The 18,028-nt window shown below is 53.5% G+C and overlaps 1 protein-coding gene across 1 annotated transcript in view; it reads left to right on the plus strand.

Annotated features, from left to right (window-relative positions):
• MEI1 (meiotic double-stranded break formation protein 1) overlaps positions 1-18,028 on the plus strand; it is an 81,548-nt gene that overhangs the window by 24,306 nt on the left and 39,214 nt on the right. Inside the window, exons 14-17 of the mRNA XM_061569714.1 lie at positions 3,027-3,087; positions 3,786-3,910; positions 6,975-7,140; positions 7,897-8,056. Coding sequence (XP_061425698.1) covers positions 3,027-3,087; positions 3,786-3,910; positions 6,975-7,140; positions 7,897-8,056 — 512 coding nt within the window. The remainder of the gene's footprint in view (positions 1-3,026; positions 3,088-3,785; positions 3,911-6,974; positions 7,141-7,896; positions 8,057-18,028) is intronic.

The following is an 18,028-nucleotide window of genomic DNA, read 5'->3' on the forward strand; positions in this document are numbered from 1 at the left end:
TCCACGCTGGCCACACATCTTCGAAGAGGTGGGGATTCCCACACTTTACCCACACGTGACCTGCCGGTCACAGACTAACTCTGGTGTACTCGCTTATAATGCTGGATGGACAGAGGCAGCGGGGGGGGGGGGCGGCGGGGTGGGATGGGTTCTTTAAGAAATTTGCACCATTGTTGTTAACCGTCGCGCCGCCCGTAGATGGATTAAAATCGACAACCCGAACGAGCTGCTGACCATTACAGCACGGCAATCTTACTTAACCCCCCCACCACCCCCCGCGTAACTTAACGTGACGTGCGCAGGGTGTGAGACAATTCGCAGCAACTTAAGAGCGCCCGGTGGCTGTGACCAGGAGAGTGTGTTTGCTACGTCCCGACTCAACTGAAGGCGAAAGATAGCGATGCAAAATTACAGCAAAATTATTCTCAAGGGTTTCCAAATTTGAGTTTTAAAGCAAAAGAACATGCCCCCAGCATTCCGTCTTCAATTTAAGCACACAACAAATCCACACCTATGGGAAAATAAGATTTTATTTTTCTAACTCAAGTGCACAAGATTGCACCCCACACTCCCTTTCACGGTGCGTGAAAGGGAGTGCTTCTCTCCTCCAAATTCCCTTTTTTCCCACTGGCATATCTGACCTGTGCCAGCGTGAGGCTCTGGTGGTATGCGTGGTTTTCCACGAGCCATTTTGCGTTTAGGCCACCACACGCGCTACTGCAGGTCACAACCCTCCTCCATCCCTCGCTCTGCGCCACTCTGCAATTCCCTCCCCGCCGTCTTCTTTTACACCTCCTCACCCCCCCCAAACTCTTCACAACCTTTGCTAAAAACCACGAGCAATGTATTCACTTTCACTTATTACAACCTTCACAGAGTAGCACCGTTTGTTGCTGACCGCTTGGCATTTTTGGCCATTTGGGCCTAGTAGAATCACAGACTCTCGGCGCCTGTGATTCTACAGAATGGATGACTCGGGGATCGATGCGTGGAGTGGCGCCTGCGCCCTCCCTGCGTAGCGACCCCCCCCTCCCCCCCATCTCGTCCCGTGGGTAGCGTCTCGACTCGCCCGGCTGTCATGACTCCTGGTCGCGCAGCGGCTTAGCAGGGTGGTGTTATCATCGCGATGTATCTCGATACGAAAGTGAACGCTCGGCAGTTTCACGCGCCCCACGTCGGGGCTGGCTTAAGTGCCACTGCCTCTGCGTTTGTCGCGCAAGCCTCCCCCCCCCCGCACACCGCACCTCCCCCCCTCCCCCCACTTGCCCCCCACCACCGGGTGAGTGGTGAGTGGGTGGTGAGCCTCCACACAATCACTGCTGGCACTGCGCCTGGTTCACATTCATATCAGATCTTCATATCAAAATATTAATATCCCCATGATCCTATGGGAAGGGGGAATTCCACCCATTGGTGCAGGGCTGCCTATGGAGCTGAGTTCCACCCATGCCCCGGCACTCACGATCTTTTGGCTTTTTACTCTTATGTACATACTTATATAAGATCTATAATGAATTATATAATTGTTCTTATGTAAAGAATTAATGCACAATCATGACCTCCTTCCCCCCTCCCCCTCTTCGTTATATAACATATGCGACAAAAATTCATTTGGCTCACGACTGCCAAAGAGTTAACAGAGATGAGTGTTATTCCAGAGCTCTTTAGACTCTGAATACAAATTGCACAGACGTAATAAAACACATACAATGTGGATTTATGTGTCGTTCAAATGCGACCGCATCTCGAAACATGGTACTGGAACGGTGGGCGTATGTGTTTTATAGAGAGGCAGCGAGGAGCAGATAAAGACGTTGAACAGGGGGCAGGGAGTCTACAGCACGTGTGGCTGGGGCAGGGAGTCTACAGCACGTGTGGCTGTGGCAGGGAGTCTACAGCACGTGTGGCTGGGGCAGGGAGTCTACAGCACGTGTGGCTGGGGAAGGGAGTTCCAGACTGTGGTGGGCAGCAAAGGGGAATGAGCGACCTCCCACTCATGAGAGGAGAGGTAGGAGAGCGTGTGGGGGGGAGCAGAGTGAGCTCAGAGGGGAGTGATAGGAGAGTGTGTGGAGGGGAGTAGAGTGAGATGAGAGGGGAGAGGTAAGAGAGTGTGTGGAGGGGAGTAGAGTGAGATGAGAGGGGAGAGGTAGGAGAGTGCGTGGAGGGGAGTAGAGTGAGATGAGAGGGGAGAGGTAGGAGAGTGCGTGGAGGGGAGTAGAGTGAGCTCAGAGGGGAGTGGTAGGAGAGCGTGTGGAGGGGAGTCGAGTGAGATGAGAGGGGAGAGGTAGCAGAGTGCGTGGAGGGGAGCGGAGTGAGATGAGAGTGGAGAGGTAGGAGAGTGCGTGGAGGGGAGCGGAGTGAGCTCAGAGGGGAGTGGTAGGAGAGCGTGTGGAGGGGAGTCGAGTGAGATGAGAGGGGAGAGGTAGCAGAGTGTGTGGAGGGGAGCGGAGTGAGATGAGAGTGGAGAGGTAGGAGAGTGCGTGGAGGGGAGCGGAGTGAGATGAGAGGGGAGTGGTAAGAGAGTATGTGGAGGGGAGTGGAGTGAGATGAGAGGGGAGCGGTAGGAGAGTGCGTGGAGGGGACTAGAATGAGATGAGAGGGGAGAGGTAGGAGAGTGTGTGGAGGGGAAAAGAGTGAGATGAGTGGGGAGAGGTAGAGAGCGTGCAGAGGGGAGCAGAGTGAGATGAGTGGGGAGAGGTCGGAGAGCGTGCAGAGGGGAGCAGAGTGAGATGAAAAAAGAGAGTTTGGCAGGAGCGAGTCCGTGGAGGATCTTGAAGACTGAATGCAATCTCGAAATTGATGGGGGGGGGATTGGATTTGGAGCCGGTGGAGCGATGTGAGTGTTGGGCAACGTGCTCTGGCTTTCTTACGGTGAGCGCGAGGAGTCTGGCGGCGCTGTTTCGGATCGTGCATGTAGCCGACACGAGTGGCTTTGGGCCCCGGCGGGGATTACCACAGAGATAACGGGCGCCTCCATGAGCGTCCGCGCTGCTGATCGCCGCCTCCTGTGCTGTCGTACTCCGCAGCGAGCAGCGGGTTCATCAGAGCCACGCTGGAGGTGAAGGCTGCCTTCTGCCGAGGTCCAAGGTAAACATCAGCTGTCCCTGTCAGCTGGCAGGGTCGGGCCCGGGGTCAGGGGTCGCGTCTTGAGGAGCAGACGTGACTTGTTTCTTTAAAGTAAAATGTAACGCAAAAATTACACGGCGAATTTGGCTGTGCTGTTGAATCATCGTACACACCAGTGGGGTGTTCGAGCAGCAGCATAACACTGTGCTGCTTAGGGTGAGCCCTGCATGCATTTTGTTTTTAGTTTGAGCGCACTCAAGTCAAGCTTGCGTGGGATTGTGGGAGTTTCCCATTGAGCTTAGTGGCCCAAACATCACATGCTCTCTACCGCATGTATTTTCGCTGATGTCGTCATCAGCCGCATGTAGTCTTCTCTTGGCCCCTCCTCGTGTCGAAACATTTAATTGGTGCCGTAATAAACATTTTTATTACCCAATAAAAAAATTGCAATTATATCCACATCTCCAGTAAAGCCTCGCACAATCTCGAGGCCCATTCAGGACTGCTCAGCATTCAGATGTTTGTGGCTGATTTTGATTGAGTCCGCGCTATAAATACCGAACAATCCCTCTACACGTCGGCTCCTGAGCAAACCGCGCGGAGATGAGGAGTGCGCAATTGGCACTGCCGCGGGCGCCTCATCCTGTCTCAGCCGCACAGGCGATCCAGCGACAACCGCCCGACCCACCGTGTGTGCGTGCATATGTGGCGTTGCGCAGGGACGACGCCTTGAACCAGGCCTGCTCCAGGTTCCTGCTACGGACGTGCATGAGCCTCGGCCTGCTGGCCAACGAAGCCTCTCCACCGACGCTGCCGCCGCCACCGCCGCAAGCACCGCTGGCCGGTAAGCGCCGCCCTGCGCCGTCGGGGTGGCACGTCGCGAGACCCAGCGTCTGTTGGGATCTCCTGCGGAGCAGCGCGCTCGAGAGAGCGGCCCGCTGAAGCCGATGTCACAGAGCTACATCTGAGAACCCTCCCAAGTGACTTGTCCACGCAGTAGAGGGCAGCCCTGTAGGTGGCAGCCCTGTTCCTCAACTTCCGCACTGCCATCTGAGGGAGTAACGTTCTCCCCATAATGACCATCGAGTCTGCATTTTATTTGAATTTAGCCGTACGTACGCCCTCCGCCGGTCGATTTAACGTCTTCAGCTAAAACGCGCGACGGCGCTCGCCGGTGACAAGTCAGGCACCGGGGCCGGTTGAACGGCAAATCACCGAAGCTGCGACGTGCTTAAGGAGTGCGCGTGCGACTGTCAAAAACCTGTACTCGTAGGAAGCGGCCATTAAGACAAGAAGCGCCTGTTCGACGACGGACGGGGCTTTTTAAAATTCCACGGGAATTCCCCCGGCGCGCGTTTTTTTTTACGATGACGACGAGGCTCAGCGCGAGTAACACCAATCATCCCGTAATTTGAGCGGGCAGCAGACGCGTGCCACGGGGCTGATCCTCTGGGAGAGGAGGAGGAGAGAGGGAGGGAGGGTTTTTCTCGGCAGCGTCTGTGCGCGTGCGAACGTGCGCGCACGCATTGCCCGCATCGCACGGCGAGAAATCCCGTCCCGAGCGGAGGCGTCCCAGCCTCTTTGCCGCCGGCGATCGAGTCACTTTGTGACAAGCGTTGGCGGATATCGTGTTGATTTGCAAACATTATTTTTAGTTTTGCTTTACTACGAGTGGCCGGTGTCAGTTCCCCACCCCCCGGAGTGGCGTGATTGTTAACGTTTCCCAATCGACGGTAAATAATATGACGAGCCACCCACGGCCGAACCACGCGGTCTTGTCGCTCCCCGGAAGCTAAGCAGGGTTGAGCCTGGATATCGCTTGGACGTGAACGATCACCACGCACAAGCAGGTTGCCAGAATTAGAATCTGAATATTTATTCTGGAGGAATCCGATAAGCTATAAAGCTTTATTCCCATATTGTCCAGTAGGGGCAGCTCTGAACGGTACAACAACAAACAATACAAAACGCTGTAGAGAGTGAAAAGTATATCTTACCAGGTGAAGTGCACAGAGCAATTAGCTCCTTTTTCAGAAGCGAACTGGCCACCAATGATAGCTCAACGAAGCGGCGTGTCACTTTGTGGTCTTAACGATGATGTATTTATCGCGTGGAAATATATAGCAGCAAAATAATCAAAATAATCTAGATGCATGTTCATAAATGTGGAGGGAAAAACCGGAGGACCCAGAAAAAAAAATCCACGCCACCACGGGGAGAGAGACACGCAAACTCCAAATTTACGGGCGTCAGGCGTCAGGATCGAACCCGCGACCTCCATTCCCGTCGGCTGTGGGGTTACATCGCGGGCAGAAGAGGAGAGTGTAACAAACTCCGCTGTTGCACTGTAACCTCTATCCTCCCAATGTCTGTGCTTCCCCCTCACCTCCACCAACCCTCGCTGACAAGAGTAGAGAAAGAACGCTCACCCCTCCCCCACCCACGACCCGCACGGCGTGGGGAGGGCGTCATCCAGCAGTGGATTGACAAGAGCGTCGTACGCTTACAAACTGATTAATCCGAAATGTTTTGTATCGGGACGGCCGCTCTCTCGGAACATTCTAGCATCTTTGTTCTGTAGACTTATCCTGCCAGTTGCGTTGTTGCGCTCATGCCCAATGGCTTCAAAACCTTGAGATAAATGCATTTCCCATTTGGAACGATTACCGGGAGCAGTGTATCAGGCAACGGCCATTCGCGGAACAAGATGTTGAAGTCGTTTCAGAAGGCCGACTGATTGACACGAGGCGGTGCCGGCTCAACACCTCTGACTCCCCCCCCCTTCCTCTCTGTTGAGCCACCCCGCTTCCTCAGATGTTGCATTTTTAATAGCCTTTGAATAGTTTATTCACAATGAAAGTGGGTTTGAGAACGCATTTGCAAATGCAGCGCTGCTAATTAACACAATTTGTAAAAGGAAATCTGTATAAATTGGATAATTGAATTCGGAATGTTATTTTAATCGGATAAAGCCGTTGAAATGTACGGCTCGGCGGCAAAGACGCTGGAGCACTTGACTCGCAATGAGAAGGTAAAAAGGTCAAGTTCGGTGTAACGTTGACTCACCTACCAGTCGAGGTGGACTAAGGCCAATTTTCCTTCAATTAGCACGTTTGGCTACTTACGATGCAAAGAAGTTCAACATACATACATGGACCTTCTTCCGTTCCCTTGGCGTTTTAGATCGTTGAGGACATGTCTGTTTCCTTCTCCGACATCTATTGGCAATGGCCTCTGCTTATTTTGTCTTCCGTCGCTGCGTCTTTCAACTGAGGCGGCTTCCATGCCATCCAGCGGTTGATGTTTGATGTCCGGTCGGATCGTGGTCTTCCTCTTCCCCGAGCTCCTTTGAGTGCTCCCTAAATGCCTACCGCGTTGTATGGAGTCTACAACTGCCGAGCCCGCGTGTGTGTCCGTGTCTGTGTCTATTATGGGGAGTGGTAGTGTAGCGGTTAGTGCGCTCCGCTGCAAACCTGGCGACCTGAGTTCGATTCCCGCTCACGGCCAACATCCGTGACGATTTTCTGAACCGGTCCTGGGCCTCCCCTAGGTCGACTCAGCCTCAAATGAGTACCTGGTCAGGTGTGTAAACATTGCCACTGGGGAGATAAAGGCAGCCGGGCGTGGTGCTGGCCATCCACCCCCTCGTGTGTCGTGCCGGCCTTCATAGGCTCCCGCTAACAGCACTTGCCCCAACAGTTTGCTAAGGCTATACAGGGGATCTTTGTCTTTTATTTGTTTGGGGAGTGGCAGTGCAGCGGTTAGTGCACTGCTCTACGAGCCTGACACCCCGAGTTCGATTCCCGGTCACGGCTAACATCAGTGGAAAAATATCTAAACCGGTGCTGGACCTCTGCTCGGTCGACTCGCCCTCAATGTGACTATACGGGGGATCGTTGTCTTCGCAGACGGAGGGGAGGTGGTGGACGCGTTGGCCCACGGACTGTTGGACGTGGCGCCCACCCCCCGCGACTGCCTGCTGCTCCTGCGGGAGCCGCGCGCCGACCTGACACTACGCCCGGCCCAGCTTGCCGCGATGGCCGTCCTCTTCACCGCGCTGGCATACGCCGATCGGTATTGCCACCCCCACCCCCACCCACTCCATCTCCCCCCACCGTGGTCCACCTTGTGGGGCAGGGGTGGGGGGGGATAGGAGCAATTGTCCGTATCCTGAGACCCCCGAAAGTTGGTATTTTATAGACATTTACAAGAAATAATCTTTGGAATTGTTCATTATTAATGTAGCCCCCCCCGCCCACCTTGGGAAGTGTCTAGATCCACGCGGGCCGTGTGTGACTCTCGCCCAACACCCACACTAGCCCGTGGCAGCAGGGTTCATCCAGGGTCGCAGTTTGGGGGAGGGTTTCAAGGTCCTCCACGGACTCACTTCTGCCCACCGCCATCCTCTCATCTCCCTCTGCTCCCCTCCACGCACTCTCCCACCACCATCCTCTCATCTCACTCTGCTCCACTCTACACACTCTCCTACCTCTTTCGTAACCCTAACCCCACCTATATCGTAGTATAATGACCTTGGCTTGGGGGTGAAGTGGGCAGTCATATTGCCGAAATATAATTTCTATCTCGAGGATAAAATCATAGAGACATTCTGTAGGGACGGAATATTATCTCACGCTGGCCACAGTCAACATCGGCACGACCTCGCTCACTCGCTCGCTTGTTCGCTCGCTCACCTGAAGTTTCAAACTTTTTACGTTCTCCCCCGACACCACCGTTGGGAACGAGACGTTCCATCATTTAGTTTCGTAAAAAATATATATTTTGTAAAAAAAATAATAATTGCCGTGCGTGTGTTTCCGCCGTTCTCAGGCTGGCGCGTGAGCAGGAGGTGAGCGAGGCCCTGCTGAATTTCCTCCACCACCTGGGCGAGGGGCCTCCGGTGATGCCCGCGTCGCTGCACCTTGCGCTGGTGCGCTTGGCGCTGTGCCTCCTCGCCCTGTGCCAGCGCGGAGAGCCGTGCCTGCCTGCGGTAACAACCCCCCCTCCACCACTCCCACCTCTCCTACCACCCTCCCACAGCCTCCCCCACCCCCTACACCCCCCCTCCACCCCCCGGCTTTCGTCCGCACGCCAGTTTCGCTGGCCCTGCCTGTGAGGCCCCATGTCGACGTTTGGCTGGTTCTTCGTTTCTGCGGTCAGTATTACGGTTATTAATCAATTCCCGCTACTGCGCGGTAATTTGTGTGCCGAATTACCGGAGCGTGCCATCTGCTTGTGAAGTGGACCTTGAAGACCCTACGACGTCATTCTCTAGAGTGTGGGTGGATGGGTGGGGAGGCGGTTACTGCTTTGCGCTGGTGCCATTGAATGCCACCACCAAATTTAAATTGACAATTAAAACTCGATTAAATGTTTTAGATAGTACGCGGCACTCGAAGGGACGATTGGCCCGTGGTCAAAAATAATAACGGAGTGGTGGCCAAGGAGTAGAGCGCGTCCGAGTGCACGTCCGCCGATTTTGAGAGGTGGCGGCAGCTTTGGGAGGCCCTCATCCAGCAGTGGATTGACCAATGTCTGATGATGACGACGACTTAGCCTTAACACGTGCTTTCATCTTTGACCGCCAGCCCGCGTCGAACATCGTGTTGAAGTACGCACAACAAGCTCCCCTACGACCAGCACGACACGGCGACGCCGTGATCCAGCAGTGGATTGACGCGGGGGGGGGGGGCGGGGGTGCCGCTGCGAATTAATGTGGCGTTAGGTTTCCTTTGCGAGAGAGCTAGATGTGGTCCAACGTGCGCCCGTCACCTGCCCGATAAAGTGAGAGGCGTTAAACGGTGAGAGGCGTTCGGCAGCGACGGCAGCGCGTGTCTTCACTGCGCCGCCGCTCCGTGTCAAGTCGCGACACATCCCCGGGCTCCACGGCGTTGCCTCGCGGGCGATGATCCCGCTTGTGTCGTCGCTCGGTGAGAATCCCGACCCCCCCCCCGGCCCCCCCCCACCCTGCACCTTCCTCCGCCCGCCCGCCCGCCCGCCGACCCTCCCCCTCACCCCCTACCCCCCCCAGATCCCAGCCAAAGCGTCCTTCCTCGCGGCGAACTCGCGCTTCAGAATGAGACTCTTTATGAAGATTGTGGGAGGAATCCGATGAGCTATGAAGACGTTCTGTAGGGGCACAGGGGGGTCAAGCGAGTTGCATCAATGAACGATGCTCGAGAAAAACAACGATATAAGAGCAAGGAAGCGAAAAGTTGCTTAAAATAAAAATAATAGAAATAAAGTGTTAAAGCACAAATTGCACAGGTAAATAAATTCCTGCCAATTTGTCAGCACCAAAATGCACGCTTGGGCAAGACGGTTAAGCAATGGGGCGTCCATGCGACGAAAGCCTACGTTGTTAAACTGATGCTACCTCGGTCTTCGCAGCTGTGCTGCTGCACGGCTCTCCGATGCTTTGCGTTGTTGTTGTTGTTCGGCACGACGTCCAACGTTTCGCACCATGTGCCGGGGCCTCTTTCAGGGAACTAAATGGAGCAGCTCACGTTCTCTCCCTCGACTTTCAGGGAGCTGCTGCGCTCAGTTTCCGGAAGATGACTCTATCTTTTTAAGGAGGGTCCTGCATTAAGATGTTCGGCCAATTCCGTTTTGTAATGTAAATATTGAAGCATTGTTATCATTGTTTATTACACTTGCTCTCCCACGAGTCTCGAGACTGTTTCAGCAGGGTCTAGCCAAGTTTTCGCAGTCGGGGGTGGGGCAATGTCGTTACGCGTAATCCTAACGGAAAAAAAACACGTGGTACAACCCAAATCCCCCCCCCCCCCATCCCCCCCTGCCCCCCCTGAAAGATAATGAGACATCCCATCCCATGCAAGGTGGAGCGACGCAGAGGGGGGAGCAGGTGGGGGGGGGGGGCACCTCCTTTACAGTATCAGCCAGGCGATCCAGCGCTTTGGAGGCAAGGGTTTCTATCTGGCGTGGAGGCGTGTGCAACTCCCAAGTGGCACTGTTGCTGCGGTGTTGCCAGGCAAATGGTAGCGATGCAGCGATGGGCTGAGTGTGTGTGGAGCTCTGGGTCATATTTCACCATTTGTGTGGCTGTTTGCGGGGTTCTTAAGTTTCCTCCCACGTGAATTAGAAGTCTCAGTAAAATAAAATTGGCTCAAAACCTCAATGCAAGAGCCACCTGCAAAAGCGCCTTGAGGATTGCTTAGGCTTTCGTGGGTAAATACGACACATGGCTGAAAGAAAAACGACGTCACTGGTATTCGCCAAACATTCCAATGTTGAAGACTCAAGCTGCTCATTACGCAATTGGGATTTCATTTTATAACATCGCCCGCCTCCCACTGCGAACATCTGGCAGGACCCTCCTTAAAAAGTGTCTTCAGCAAGGCTCTCCAGGATTAATAAATCACATCATACATTTTAAATGAATTGGCTGAATATTACACTTTTATGTCCCTCTATACAAGTAGCCTTGAGGCCCGGCAAACCTGTCCCAGATTAATAAAAATGACATTAGCTATGCAATTGACCGGCAAGGGCGATCCCTTGCTGACGGTGACATCATCACGGCAGGGCTTGGAACTCGGGGTGGGGGGGGGGAGGTCTGTAGGCACGGGTCTGATGTGACCCCCGAGGAATCCTGTGGTGGATTTGCCATATTCCCCACATGGATTGGAACTCCAATCCGGTCACGGTTTGCCGGACCCATGCGCCGTAAAGCGGCAGCGAGAGCTGATGTCAATTTCATGGGGAGAGATGAATAATTTAATAAACTGCATTGTCCGCTCTTGACGTACGTATGGGTATGTGCTCTGGGCACCCTGGGTCTGCCTATAAAAAAATAAAAATCTACATGAATACATTAATAAAAGAGGGGGAAACGTGTTTAAAAAAATGGAGCTTTCGCCGTACGGAGGAACAAGTTAATATTTTATCCGCGAGGTCTTCGCGATCGATATTTCCCAGTAGGCGTATCGACAGCTTGGCAGATGAGGACTGGCTTCCTCTGCGTTGGCAGTCCTCAGCAGGCCGTAATAATGGTTTACGATGTTAATAATTCCGTACATTTGGTGTTCGCGCCACCGGTACAGGCCACTGGTAGGGGACGAGGTTAGCGCGCGGATATCCCCCGTTAAAGCAATTTGCGAGCAGCTTTTTAATACTTGGCCACATTTTGACCGTGACGACGGCACACGTCTTTCGAATAAGGTCAGGGGAACTTTGGCGTCAAGTCGCATGCTTTGCACGGTACGCGGTAATAACCGGGGTGGTCCCTGGGCTCGAACCGCGATATCCTCTGCAACTGACCCCGTGCCCCTACTGGACATCTGTAAAAAGAGTTTCAGAGCTCATTGGATTCCTCCAGTCTAAATAAAGATTCTGATTCTGAACAAGCGGCATACGCGCCACCGCTGGGCCGTGCCACCGCAAGCCAAGTGCGCGGTTGCCAGCGCTCACCCAGATGGTAAAGGCGAGCGCCAGCACTGCGGGGGAGAGAGGGGGGGGCAGGGGGGCTGTAGTTCTTTCGGGCAAGGTACAAAACGGTAGCGCTCGGCGCGGAGTATAATTGCAGCGTCTGAAGACTGAGACGCAGCACTCGCGAAAACAAAGCCAAAGGAAATTTGATACGAACGTGACGCACACTATGAGTAATGTCGCTTGTGATGTGCGCTGACAAAATATGTTAGGGCAGAGAGGGAAACAATTGCTCCCCCTATTTTGGCCTTTAATATATCGTGGCAGCTAAATAATAAATGACATTAGTCACAAGTTATTATGCACACTGCGTGGGCCAGGCGAGGCAGGGCCGCACCCGGGCCCCGCTCGTCGCAAATGTCGGCCACGCTCTCTCACCCCCCCCCCGCCTCCTCTGCCCGTGTGGAGTTGGTGGTGGAGCCGGCCTCTGCAATGATTGACGTGAGCGAGTACGCGACCGATTATCGGCTCGATCGCTTGACGAATCGGACGGCAGGAAAAGTGTTTTGAGACAAAACAAAAGAAAACTCCGTTCTCATCTTTGTTTCCTACGTGTGCTGCCACGCTTTTTATTTGGCAAAGCGACCCGATTGGCTGATCTTCCCGGCTCTGCTTGGCACGGAGCGATCCGTGTCGCCGGCGATTTGAGGAACCGTTGAGGTCGCGCCACTCGGGAAACGTTCCCTCTGCTTGTCGCTCAACCGTTAGTCTCGGCCGTCGTCCCTCCAAGCGACGTGGTGTTGCTGCACAAGCAAACTTAACTCCTCTTGATGGTCAATACGGTGCCTCTCGCTCTCTAATCCACGCATTCCTCTTCCTGTTGCTCCACGTAATTCCGAGCGTGCGCTCGTCCACACCGCTTGACGCATTTCATATTCTTCGTCAAGGTCCGTCACGTAACAGCAGGTGATGTGCGTTGATTGCAAGCGCTCTTAATTTAGGTTAATTGCTCTTCTTTATTGAGTTAAGTTTTTCAAATCGCTCCAACCTGCTCTCATCCGCTGTCCGCCTTCATTCGCTCCCAAATGTGCGCACGCATCTCCACTGTGTTTCCAGTTGCGTCCTTTCAACAACTATAATGAGCTAAATAAGTATTCTTGGTTCTTTCGGTAAAGTCACGTAGAAGGGAAATAATAAAATATAAAAAATGTGACAATATTTTATTTAAACAATATTTTATTTTATTATTTCCCTTCTACGTGGCTTTACCGAAATAACCAATAATATGAATCCCTGCAGTCGCTCACTCTGGAAGACGGGGGAACGACTCGGAGGATAAGATATTCAGTTGTTTTCGCAAACTTGTACGCCAGTTTTGTTTTGCTGATGTATATCCATGCAGGTGTATGTTGAACTTCTTTTGCATCGTTCGTGGACAACCGCACAAATCGGGTGGGTCCAGAAATGATGACCGTAATGGCCGTGATTGTGAGCGGTCACCTGAAGACTTGTGGATGCTGCTCCGGCTGCCCGTCGCGCTCATCGTTGTTGTTGTTGTTATCGTTGTTGCCGTCGTCGTCGTTGTTGTCGTCGTTGTTGCCGTCGTTGTTGTCGTCGTTGTCGTCGTTGTTGTCGTCGTTGTTGTCGTTGTTGTTGTTGCCGTCGTCGTTGTTGTCGTCGTTGTCGTCGTTGTTGTCGACGTTGTTGTCGTTGTTGTTGTTATCGTTGTTGCCGTCGTCATCGTTGTTGTCGTCGTTGTCGTCGTTGTAATTGTCGTTGTTGTCGTCGTTGTTGTTGTTGTTGCCGTCGTCGTTGTCGTCGTTGTCGTCGTTTTTGTCGACGTTGTTGTCATTGTTATTGCCGTTGTTGTTGCCGTCGTCGTTGTTGTTGTCATTGTTGTCGTCGTTGTTGTCATTGTTGTCGTCATTGTCGTCGTTGTTGTCGTTGTTGCCGTCGTCCTTGTTGTTGTCATTGTTGTCGTCGTTGTTGTCGTTCTTGTCGTCGTCGTCTATGTTGTCTATGTTGTCGTTATTGTTGTTGTTGTTGTTCCGCCCCAGTTGCTTCGTGCCGGGCAGTGCCGCAGTGTGTGCTCTCCCTCTGCTCCCTCCTGGCCTGGCCGTGCCACATTCCGCCACACCCGCTCCCTACCCGAGTGGCGTCGTACCTTTATGTAAAGCGCCTTGAGATGCGGTTGCATTACGCTGCCGCCGCTGTATATGTAATGGGTTCCGGAGACACTTGTAGAGGTAACTTCTTTATTACAATACAACACTTCAACAGTCCTTATACACTATTACAGTAAGGGACACAGCCTAGGGACACAGCCTAGGAACACAGCCTACTCCTAGCATGCCTGACACTGGCTACGCTCTCGGGTCTTCCGGCTACGATTGCCCTAGGAGAGGCTACCTGACCTGACCCAGCCAAGGTGCAGTTCTAGATTCTGTCTTCCTCGGACCTCGCTCTTACAAGGGCGTAGAGCTGGGAGTCCCAGAGTCCCACCACTGGCCCGCACAGCTTCCCGGCCCTTACAAGGACAAGCGGGGCGAGGGGGTCCAGGGTCCTAAGCTGGCTGGTCTTGGGTCTTGAGCTGCAACTGGTCCCGATCGGCTGGGGAACGGCCCTTTTACCCCCCTTGCCCATCGAGGGGTGGCGTTGCGTGGGCTTAGCTGCCTAGGATCCTAGAGCTCCCAGCAGCCCCCCCCCCTCTTGGGCTGGCACAGTGGCCCCTCCCCTGGGGGTCCAAGGTACCTGCAGATGGGCCCTGTCCACCTACTGCCGGTAAGTGTGGCCCATCTACGGCACTACATATGTACAGGTATGGTTACTGTTGCCATTTATGTTGGTTTCTTTAGCACCTTGTTCATCACCCTGTGTGCGATGTTATTTACGCAAGTACATGCTGTGAGTGAGATTATGTACGTGTGTGAGATTATGTAAGTGCGTGAGATTATGTGCGTGCAGAAGTATTCAGTCAAAGACGTCGAGGCCAGTTCCTGCTCAAGATGAGCATAACTGGGGTGCTCGCCTACATGCAGCCCTGAGCCAGAAGTGGAAATTCTACAATCTTATGGCAGGGCTGAACTCTTCCATCGGACGACCACTGTCACCTTTTTTATAGACCCCGCAGGGATGATAGGCTGGGTCGACCCCCTAACCAGGATCCGATCTCGCAACCTTATGATTGCGGGCCACTCGCAGTGCCATGTGGTCGGATTCGGTAATGTACAGCACGCATGTGTGGGGAGCGGTAGTGTCGCGGTTAGCGCGCTTGGCTACGAATCTGGCCATCGGAGTTCGATTCCGGTGACGATTATCTAAACCGGTCCTGGGCCTTCCCTCGATCGACTCAGTCTCAAATGAGTACCCGGTGCGGTGTGTAAACATCGCCACCGGGGAGACAAAGACGGTCGAGCGTGGTGCTGGCCACCCACCCCCTCATGTGGCGTGCCGGCCTTCATAGGTCCTCGCTAATGGCACTTGCCCCAGCGGTCTTTTAAGGCTACACGGGTGATCTTTGTCTTTTGTTTGTTTGCAATGGCTAGTGCACTGCCCAACGAGGCTGACATCCCGAGTTCAATCTTTGCCTTTTTGTGCGCGCGTCACTCTGCGTGAGTGGCATTGGGACCATCGCGTGGCGTGCGTGCCGGATGCGCGTGACTGCAGGGACATCTCGACACGGTTGATTTTTCGATGGACCCGACCGGCCGTGGCGCGGGTGTAGCTCGTCGCTATTGCCGTCGTCATCACCACCGCCGAGCCACGCGCCCCGGCCTCGTCCGCGTGCCAAACCCCCACCACCAACCCACCGCCCCTCGCCCCCCTGCCGGCACTCGTTTTGGTGAGAAATGCCCCGACTCAGCGATATCTCCTCCAGGCATTAACCGGGCGTCCCTCTCGACACGGTGGCCCTAATGGAGCCACGTTATGTAACTTTCCCCCTCCTTGCATAATGCACGCGCCTTTTGCACGGTTACGCAACGCGTCGTGCGGCTTCACGCTCGCGCGCGGTTATACACAACGGCGCTAGCCCGGACGATCGTTGTGATATCGCGGGCATCCTTTTTTGGGCCGCGTGAGTCTTCGCTCGCGCGTTGTGTAAAAGGTTATGGGGCTGTGCGCGCACGTCGTCGCCATGTGTATGTAACATCTACAGTTTGGAGTTTATGGTTATTATTATTATTGTGTGGCTGCGTGATGTATTGTAGATTGACGCACAGCGGTGGCGCTGGTGTAAAGACGTTCATAATCCAACTCGGCTGACTCAGTAAAATTGAATGTATTATTGGATGTTTTCTCTGGGGTAATGAGCTTCCACGTGTCAGATGTTGCCCTGCGCCATTTTTGCCCAGTTTTGCCCACGGCTGTAATGCAGCCCTTTACGGGCTGATCACCAAACAGATTATAAAGAAACAACTCCCAAACTCCCCTGATGGTTTCGCGAGAAGGCCCAAGAGATGGAAGTACAGAAAGTGGATTTGTCATCCTCCTGCCCGTGCAGGTGTCTGCATCTTTCGGTGACGCGCCCCAGCTGTAGTGCGTTCGCCTTTCATGGTAGAGGTTTGCGGTTCGAATCCGCGGCCGCCCTAGTTATCTCAGCGGGCGTTAAAGATCCCTTGGTGTCTTTCGAAAGAGTAGGCCATTGTGTGCCGGCGTCGGTGTTCAAAGTCCCTCCCCCAGCTATTGAACTGCGGTATTGTACGTTCGAAAACTCACTTCTTTCGAACTGCTTTTTGTGTTTAGTTTGTTGTCCTTCCCCCGGGCCTCCGGTTAGCACGGTTGGCGACGTACGGTGTGAAAGAAGTCCTTCAACATGCATACGTACGTATAAAATTAGGACATTACGCCGCACATTACTCAGTTTGGATTATACGTGGCAATCAGAATCATTATATTTATACCAGAGGAATCTGATGATCCTCAATGATGTCAAGTCGACTAGATAATCATCTGCTGTCAGACAAATGCCCTAGGTCACTCTTGTGAATGAGGCTCATCATGGACTCTTGAGTTCTCTCCTGATTCAGCAAAATATACCTGAAACTTGAATGGCTTTTGGCCTTTGTCAATCCACTGTTGTATGAAGGCCCTCCCAGGCCATTTGAGGTCATTGGAGTTGTCTCACCATACTTCACCATGCTGGTCAGTGTGGGTTGGCGGAAGAAGGGGCCCAGGACTGGTTCAGATGTCACTCGCCGCTTATGGCCGGAATCGACTCAACCTTTTAGGTTCATAGCGCAGTGCGATAACCACTGCACCACAGCTCCACTTTCATCATTGTTTCTAATGTAAGCGCTCGGATTAAAAGAGCTCCTGACGGTGAGAGAGATCCACCACTCGCACGTGACACCAGCACGGCGTGGTCAACCCTGGCTCCTGTTGTCACATTGTAAGCATCGTCGTTATCATCAGCCGCGATCAATCGACTGCTGGATGGAGGCCTCCCAAAGCTGTCGGCGATAACCGCCCTCTGCGACGGGACAATCCGCTTGGCACCTGCGCACGATTCCATCGCTCCCATCCCTTCTGCGGACGCGACGAAATTGGAAGCAGCGTCAGAGGATGTTTAATGTCCGCGCTAATTAACGGATGGAGCAATTCACCTTGCTCCCCCACCACCCCCCGCCGTCCCTCGTTATTGATGAGCCACTTCTCGGATTCACCGCGACAAAAATAACAACGGGAATAATTATAACGTGGAGGAGGCATGCAAAAAAAGAACCAGACCAGAGTAATTAAAATTAATGCCACCCGACCTTCAACTTAACGGCACAAAATCCGCACATTACGCTCGGTTGGGGACGATTTGCGCGGGGAGCGGAGGTGCATTAAGAGTGAATTACGTCGGTTGGCGGAGCGTGGGACAAACTTCTGTCTCCCTGGCATTGTTTACCGATGGAGATAAACGCGTGACCTTTATGTCCAGGTAATGGCCCCCTGAGATGATAGGGATCGCCTGTTATTGTAGGCGAGACCCAGTTTCACATAAGAGCGGTAGCACGTCGCATATCCAACTCTTCGCATATCCGCCCGGGCCAATTAACTGCCCACACCCAGTGGAGTGGCCTCCTCCTCCTCGGCAGGCCCCGACGAGCAGGCGAACGTCGCTTCTCTGTCATGGCGTGGCTCTCCTGGGGTTCACCCCCTCCGTAGGCTAATGCCCATAGACTCACACAGAGACCCATAGACTCACACAGAGACCCATAGGCTCACACAGAGACCCATAGACTCACACACAGACCCATAGACTCACACAGAGACCCATAGGCTCACACAGAGACCCATAGACTCACACAGAGACCCATAGACTCACACAGAGACCCATAGACTCACACAGAGACCCATAGACTCACACAGAGACACATAGACTCACACAGAGACCCAGTGACTCACACAGAGACCCATAGACTCACGCAGAGACCCATAGACTTACACAGAGACACATAAACTCACGCAGAGATCCATAGACTCACACAGAGACACATAGACTCACACAGAGACGCAAAGACTCACGCACAGGCCCATATACTCACACAGAGACCCATAGGCTCACACAGAGACCCATACACTCACA

This window comes from Lethenteron reissneri, chromosome 44, assembly GCF_015708825.2.
Source record: "Lethenteron reissneri isolate LAM-NWPU_2019-01 chromosome 44, ASM1570882v1, whole genome shotgun sequence".
NCBI lineage: Eukaryota > Metazoa > Chordata > Hyperoartia > Petromyzontiformes > Petromyzontidae > Lethenteron > Lethenteron reissneri.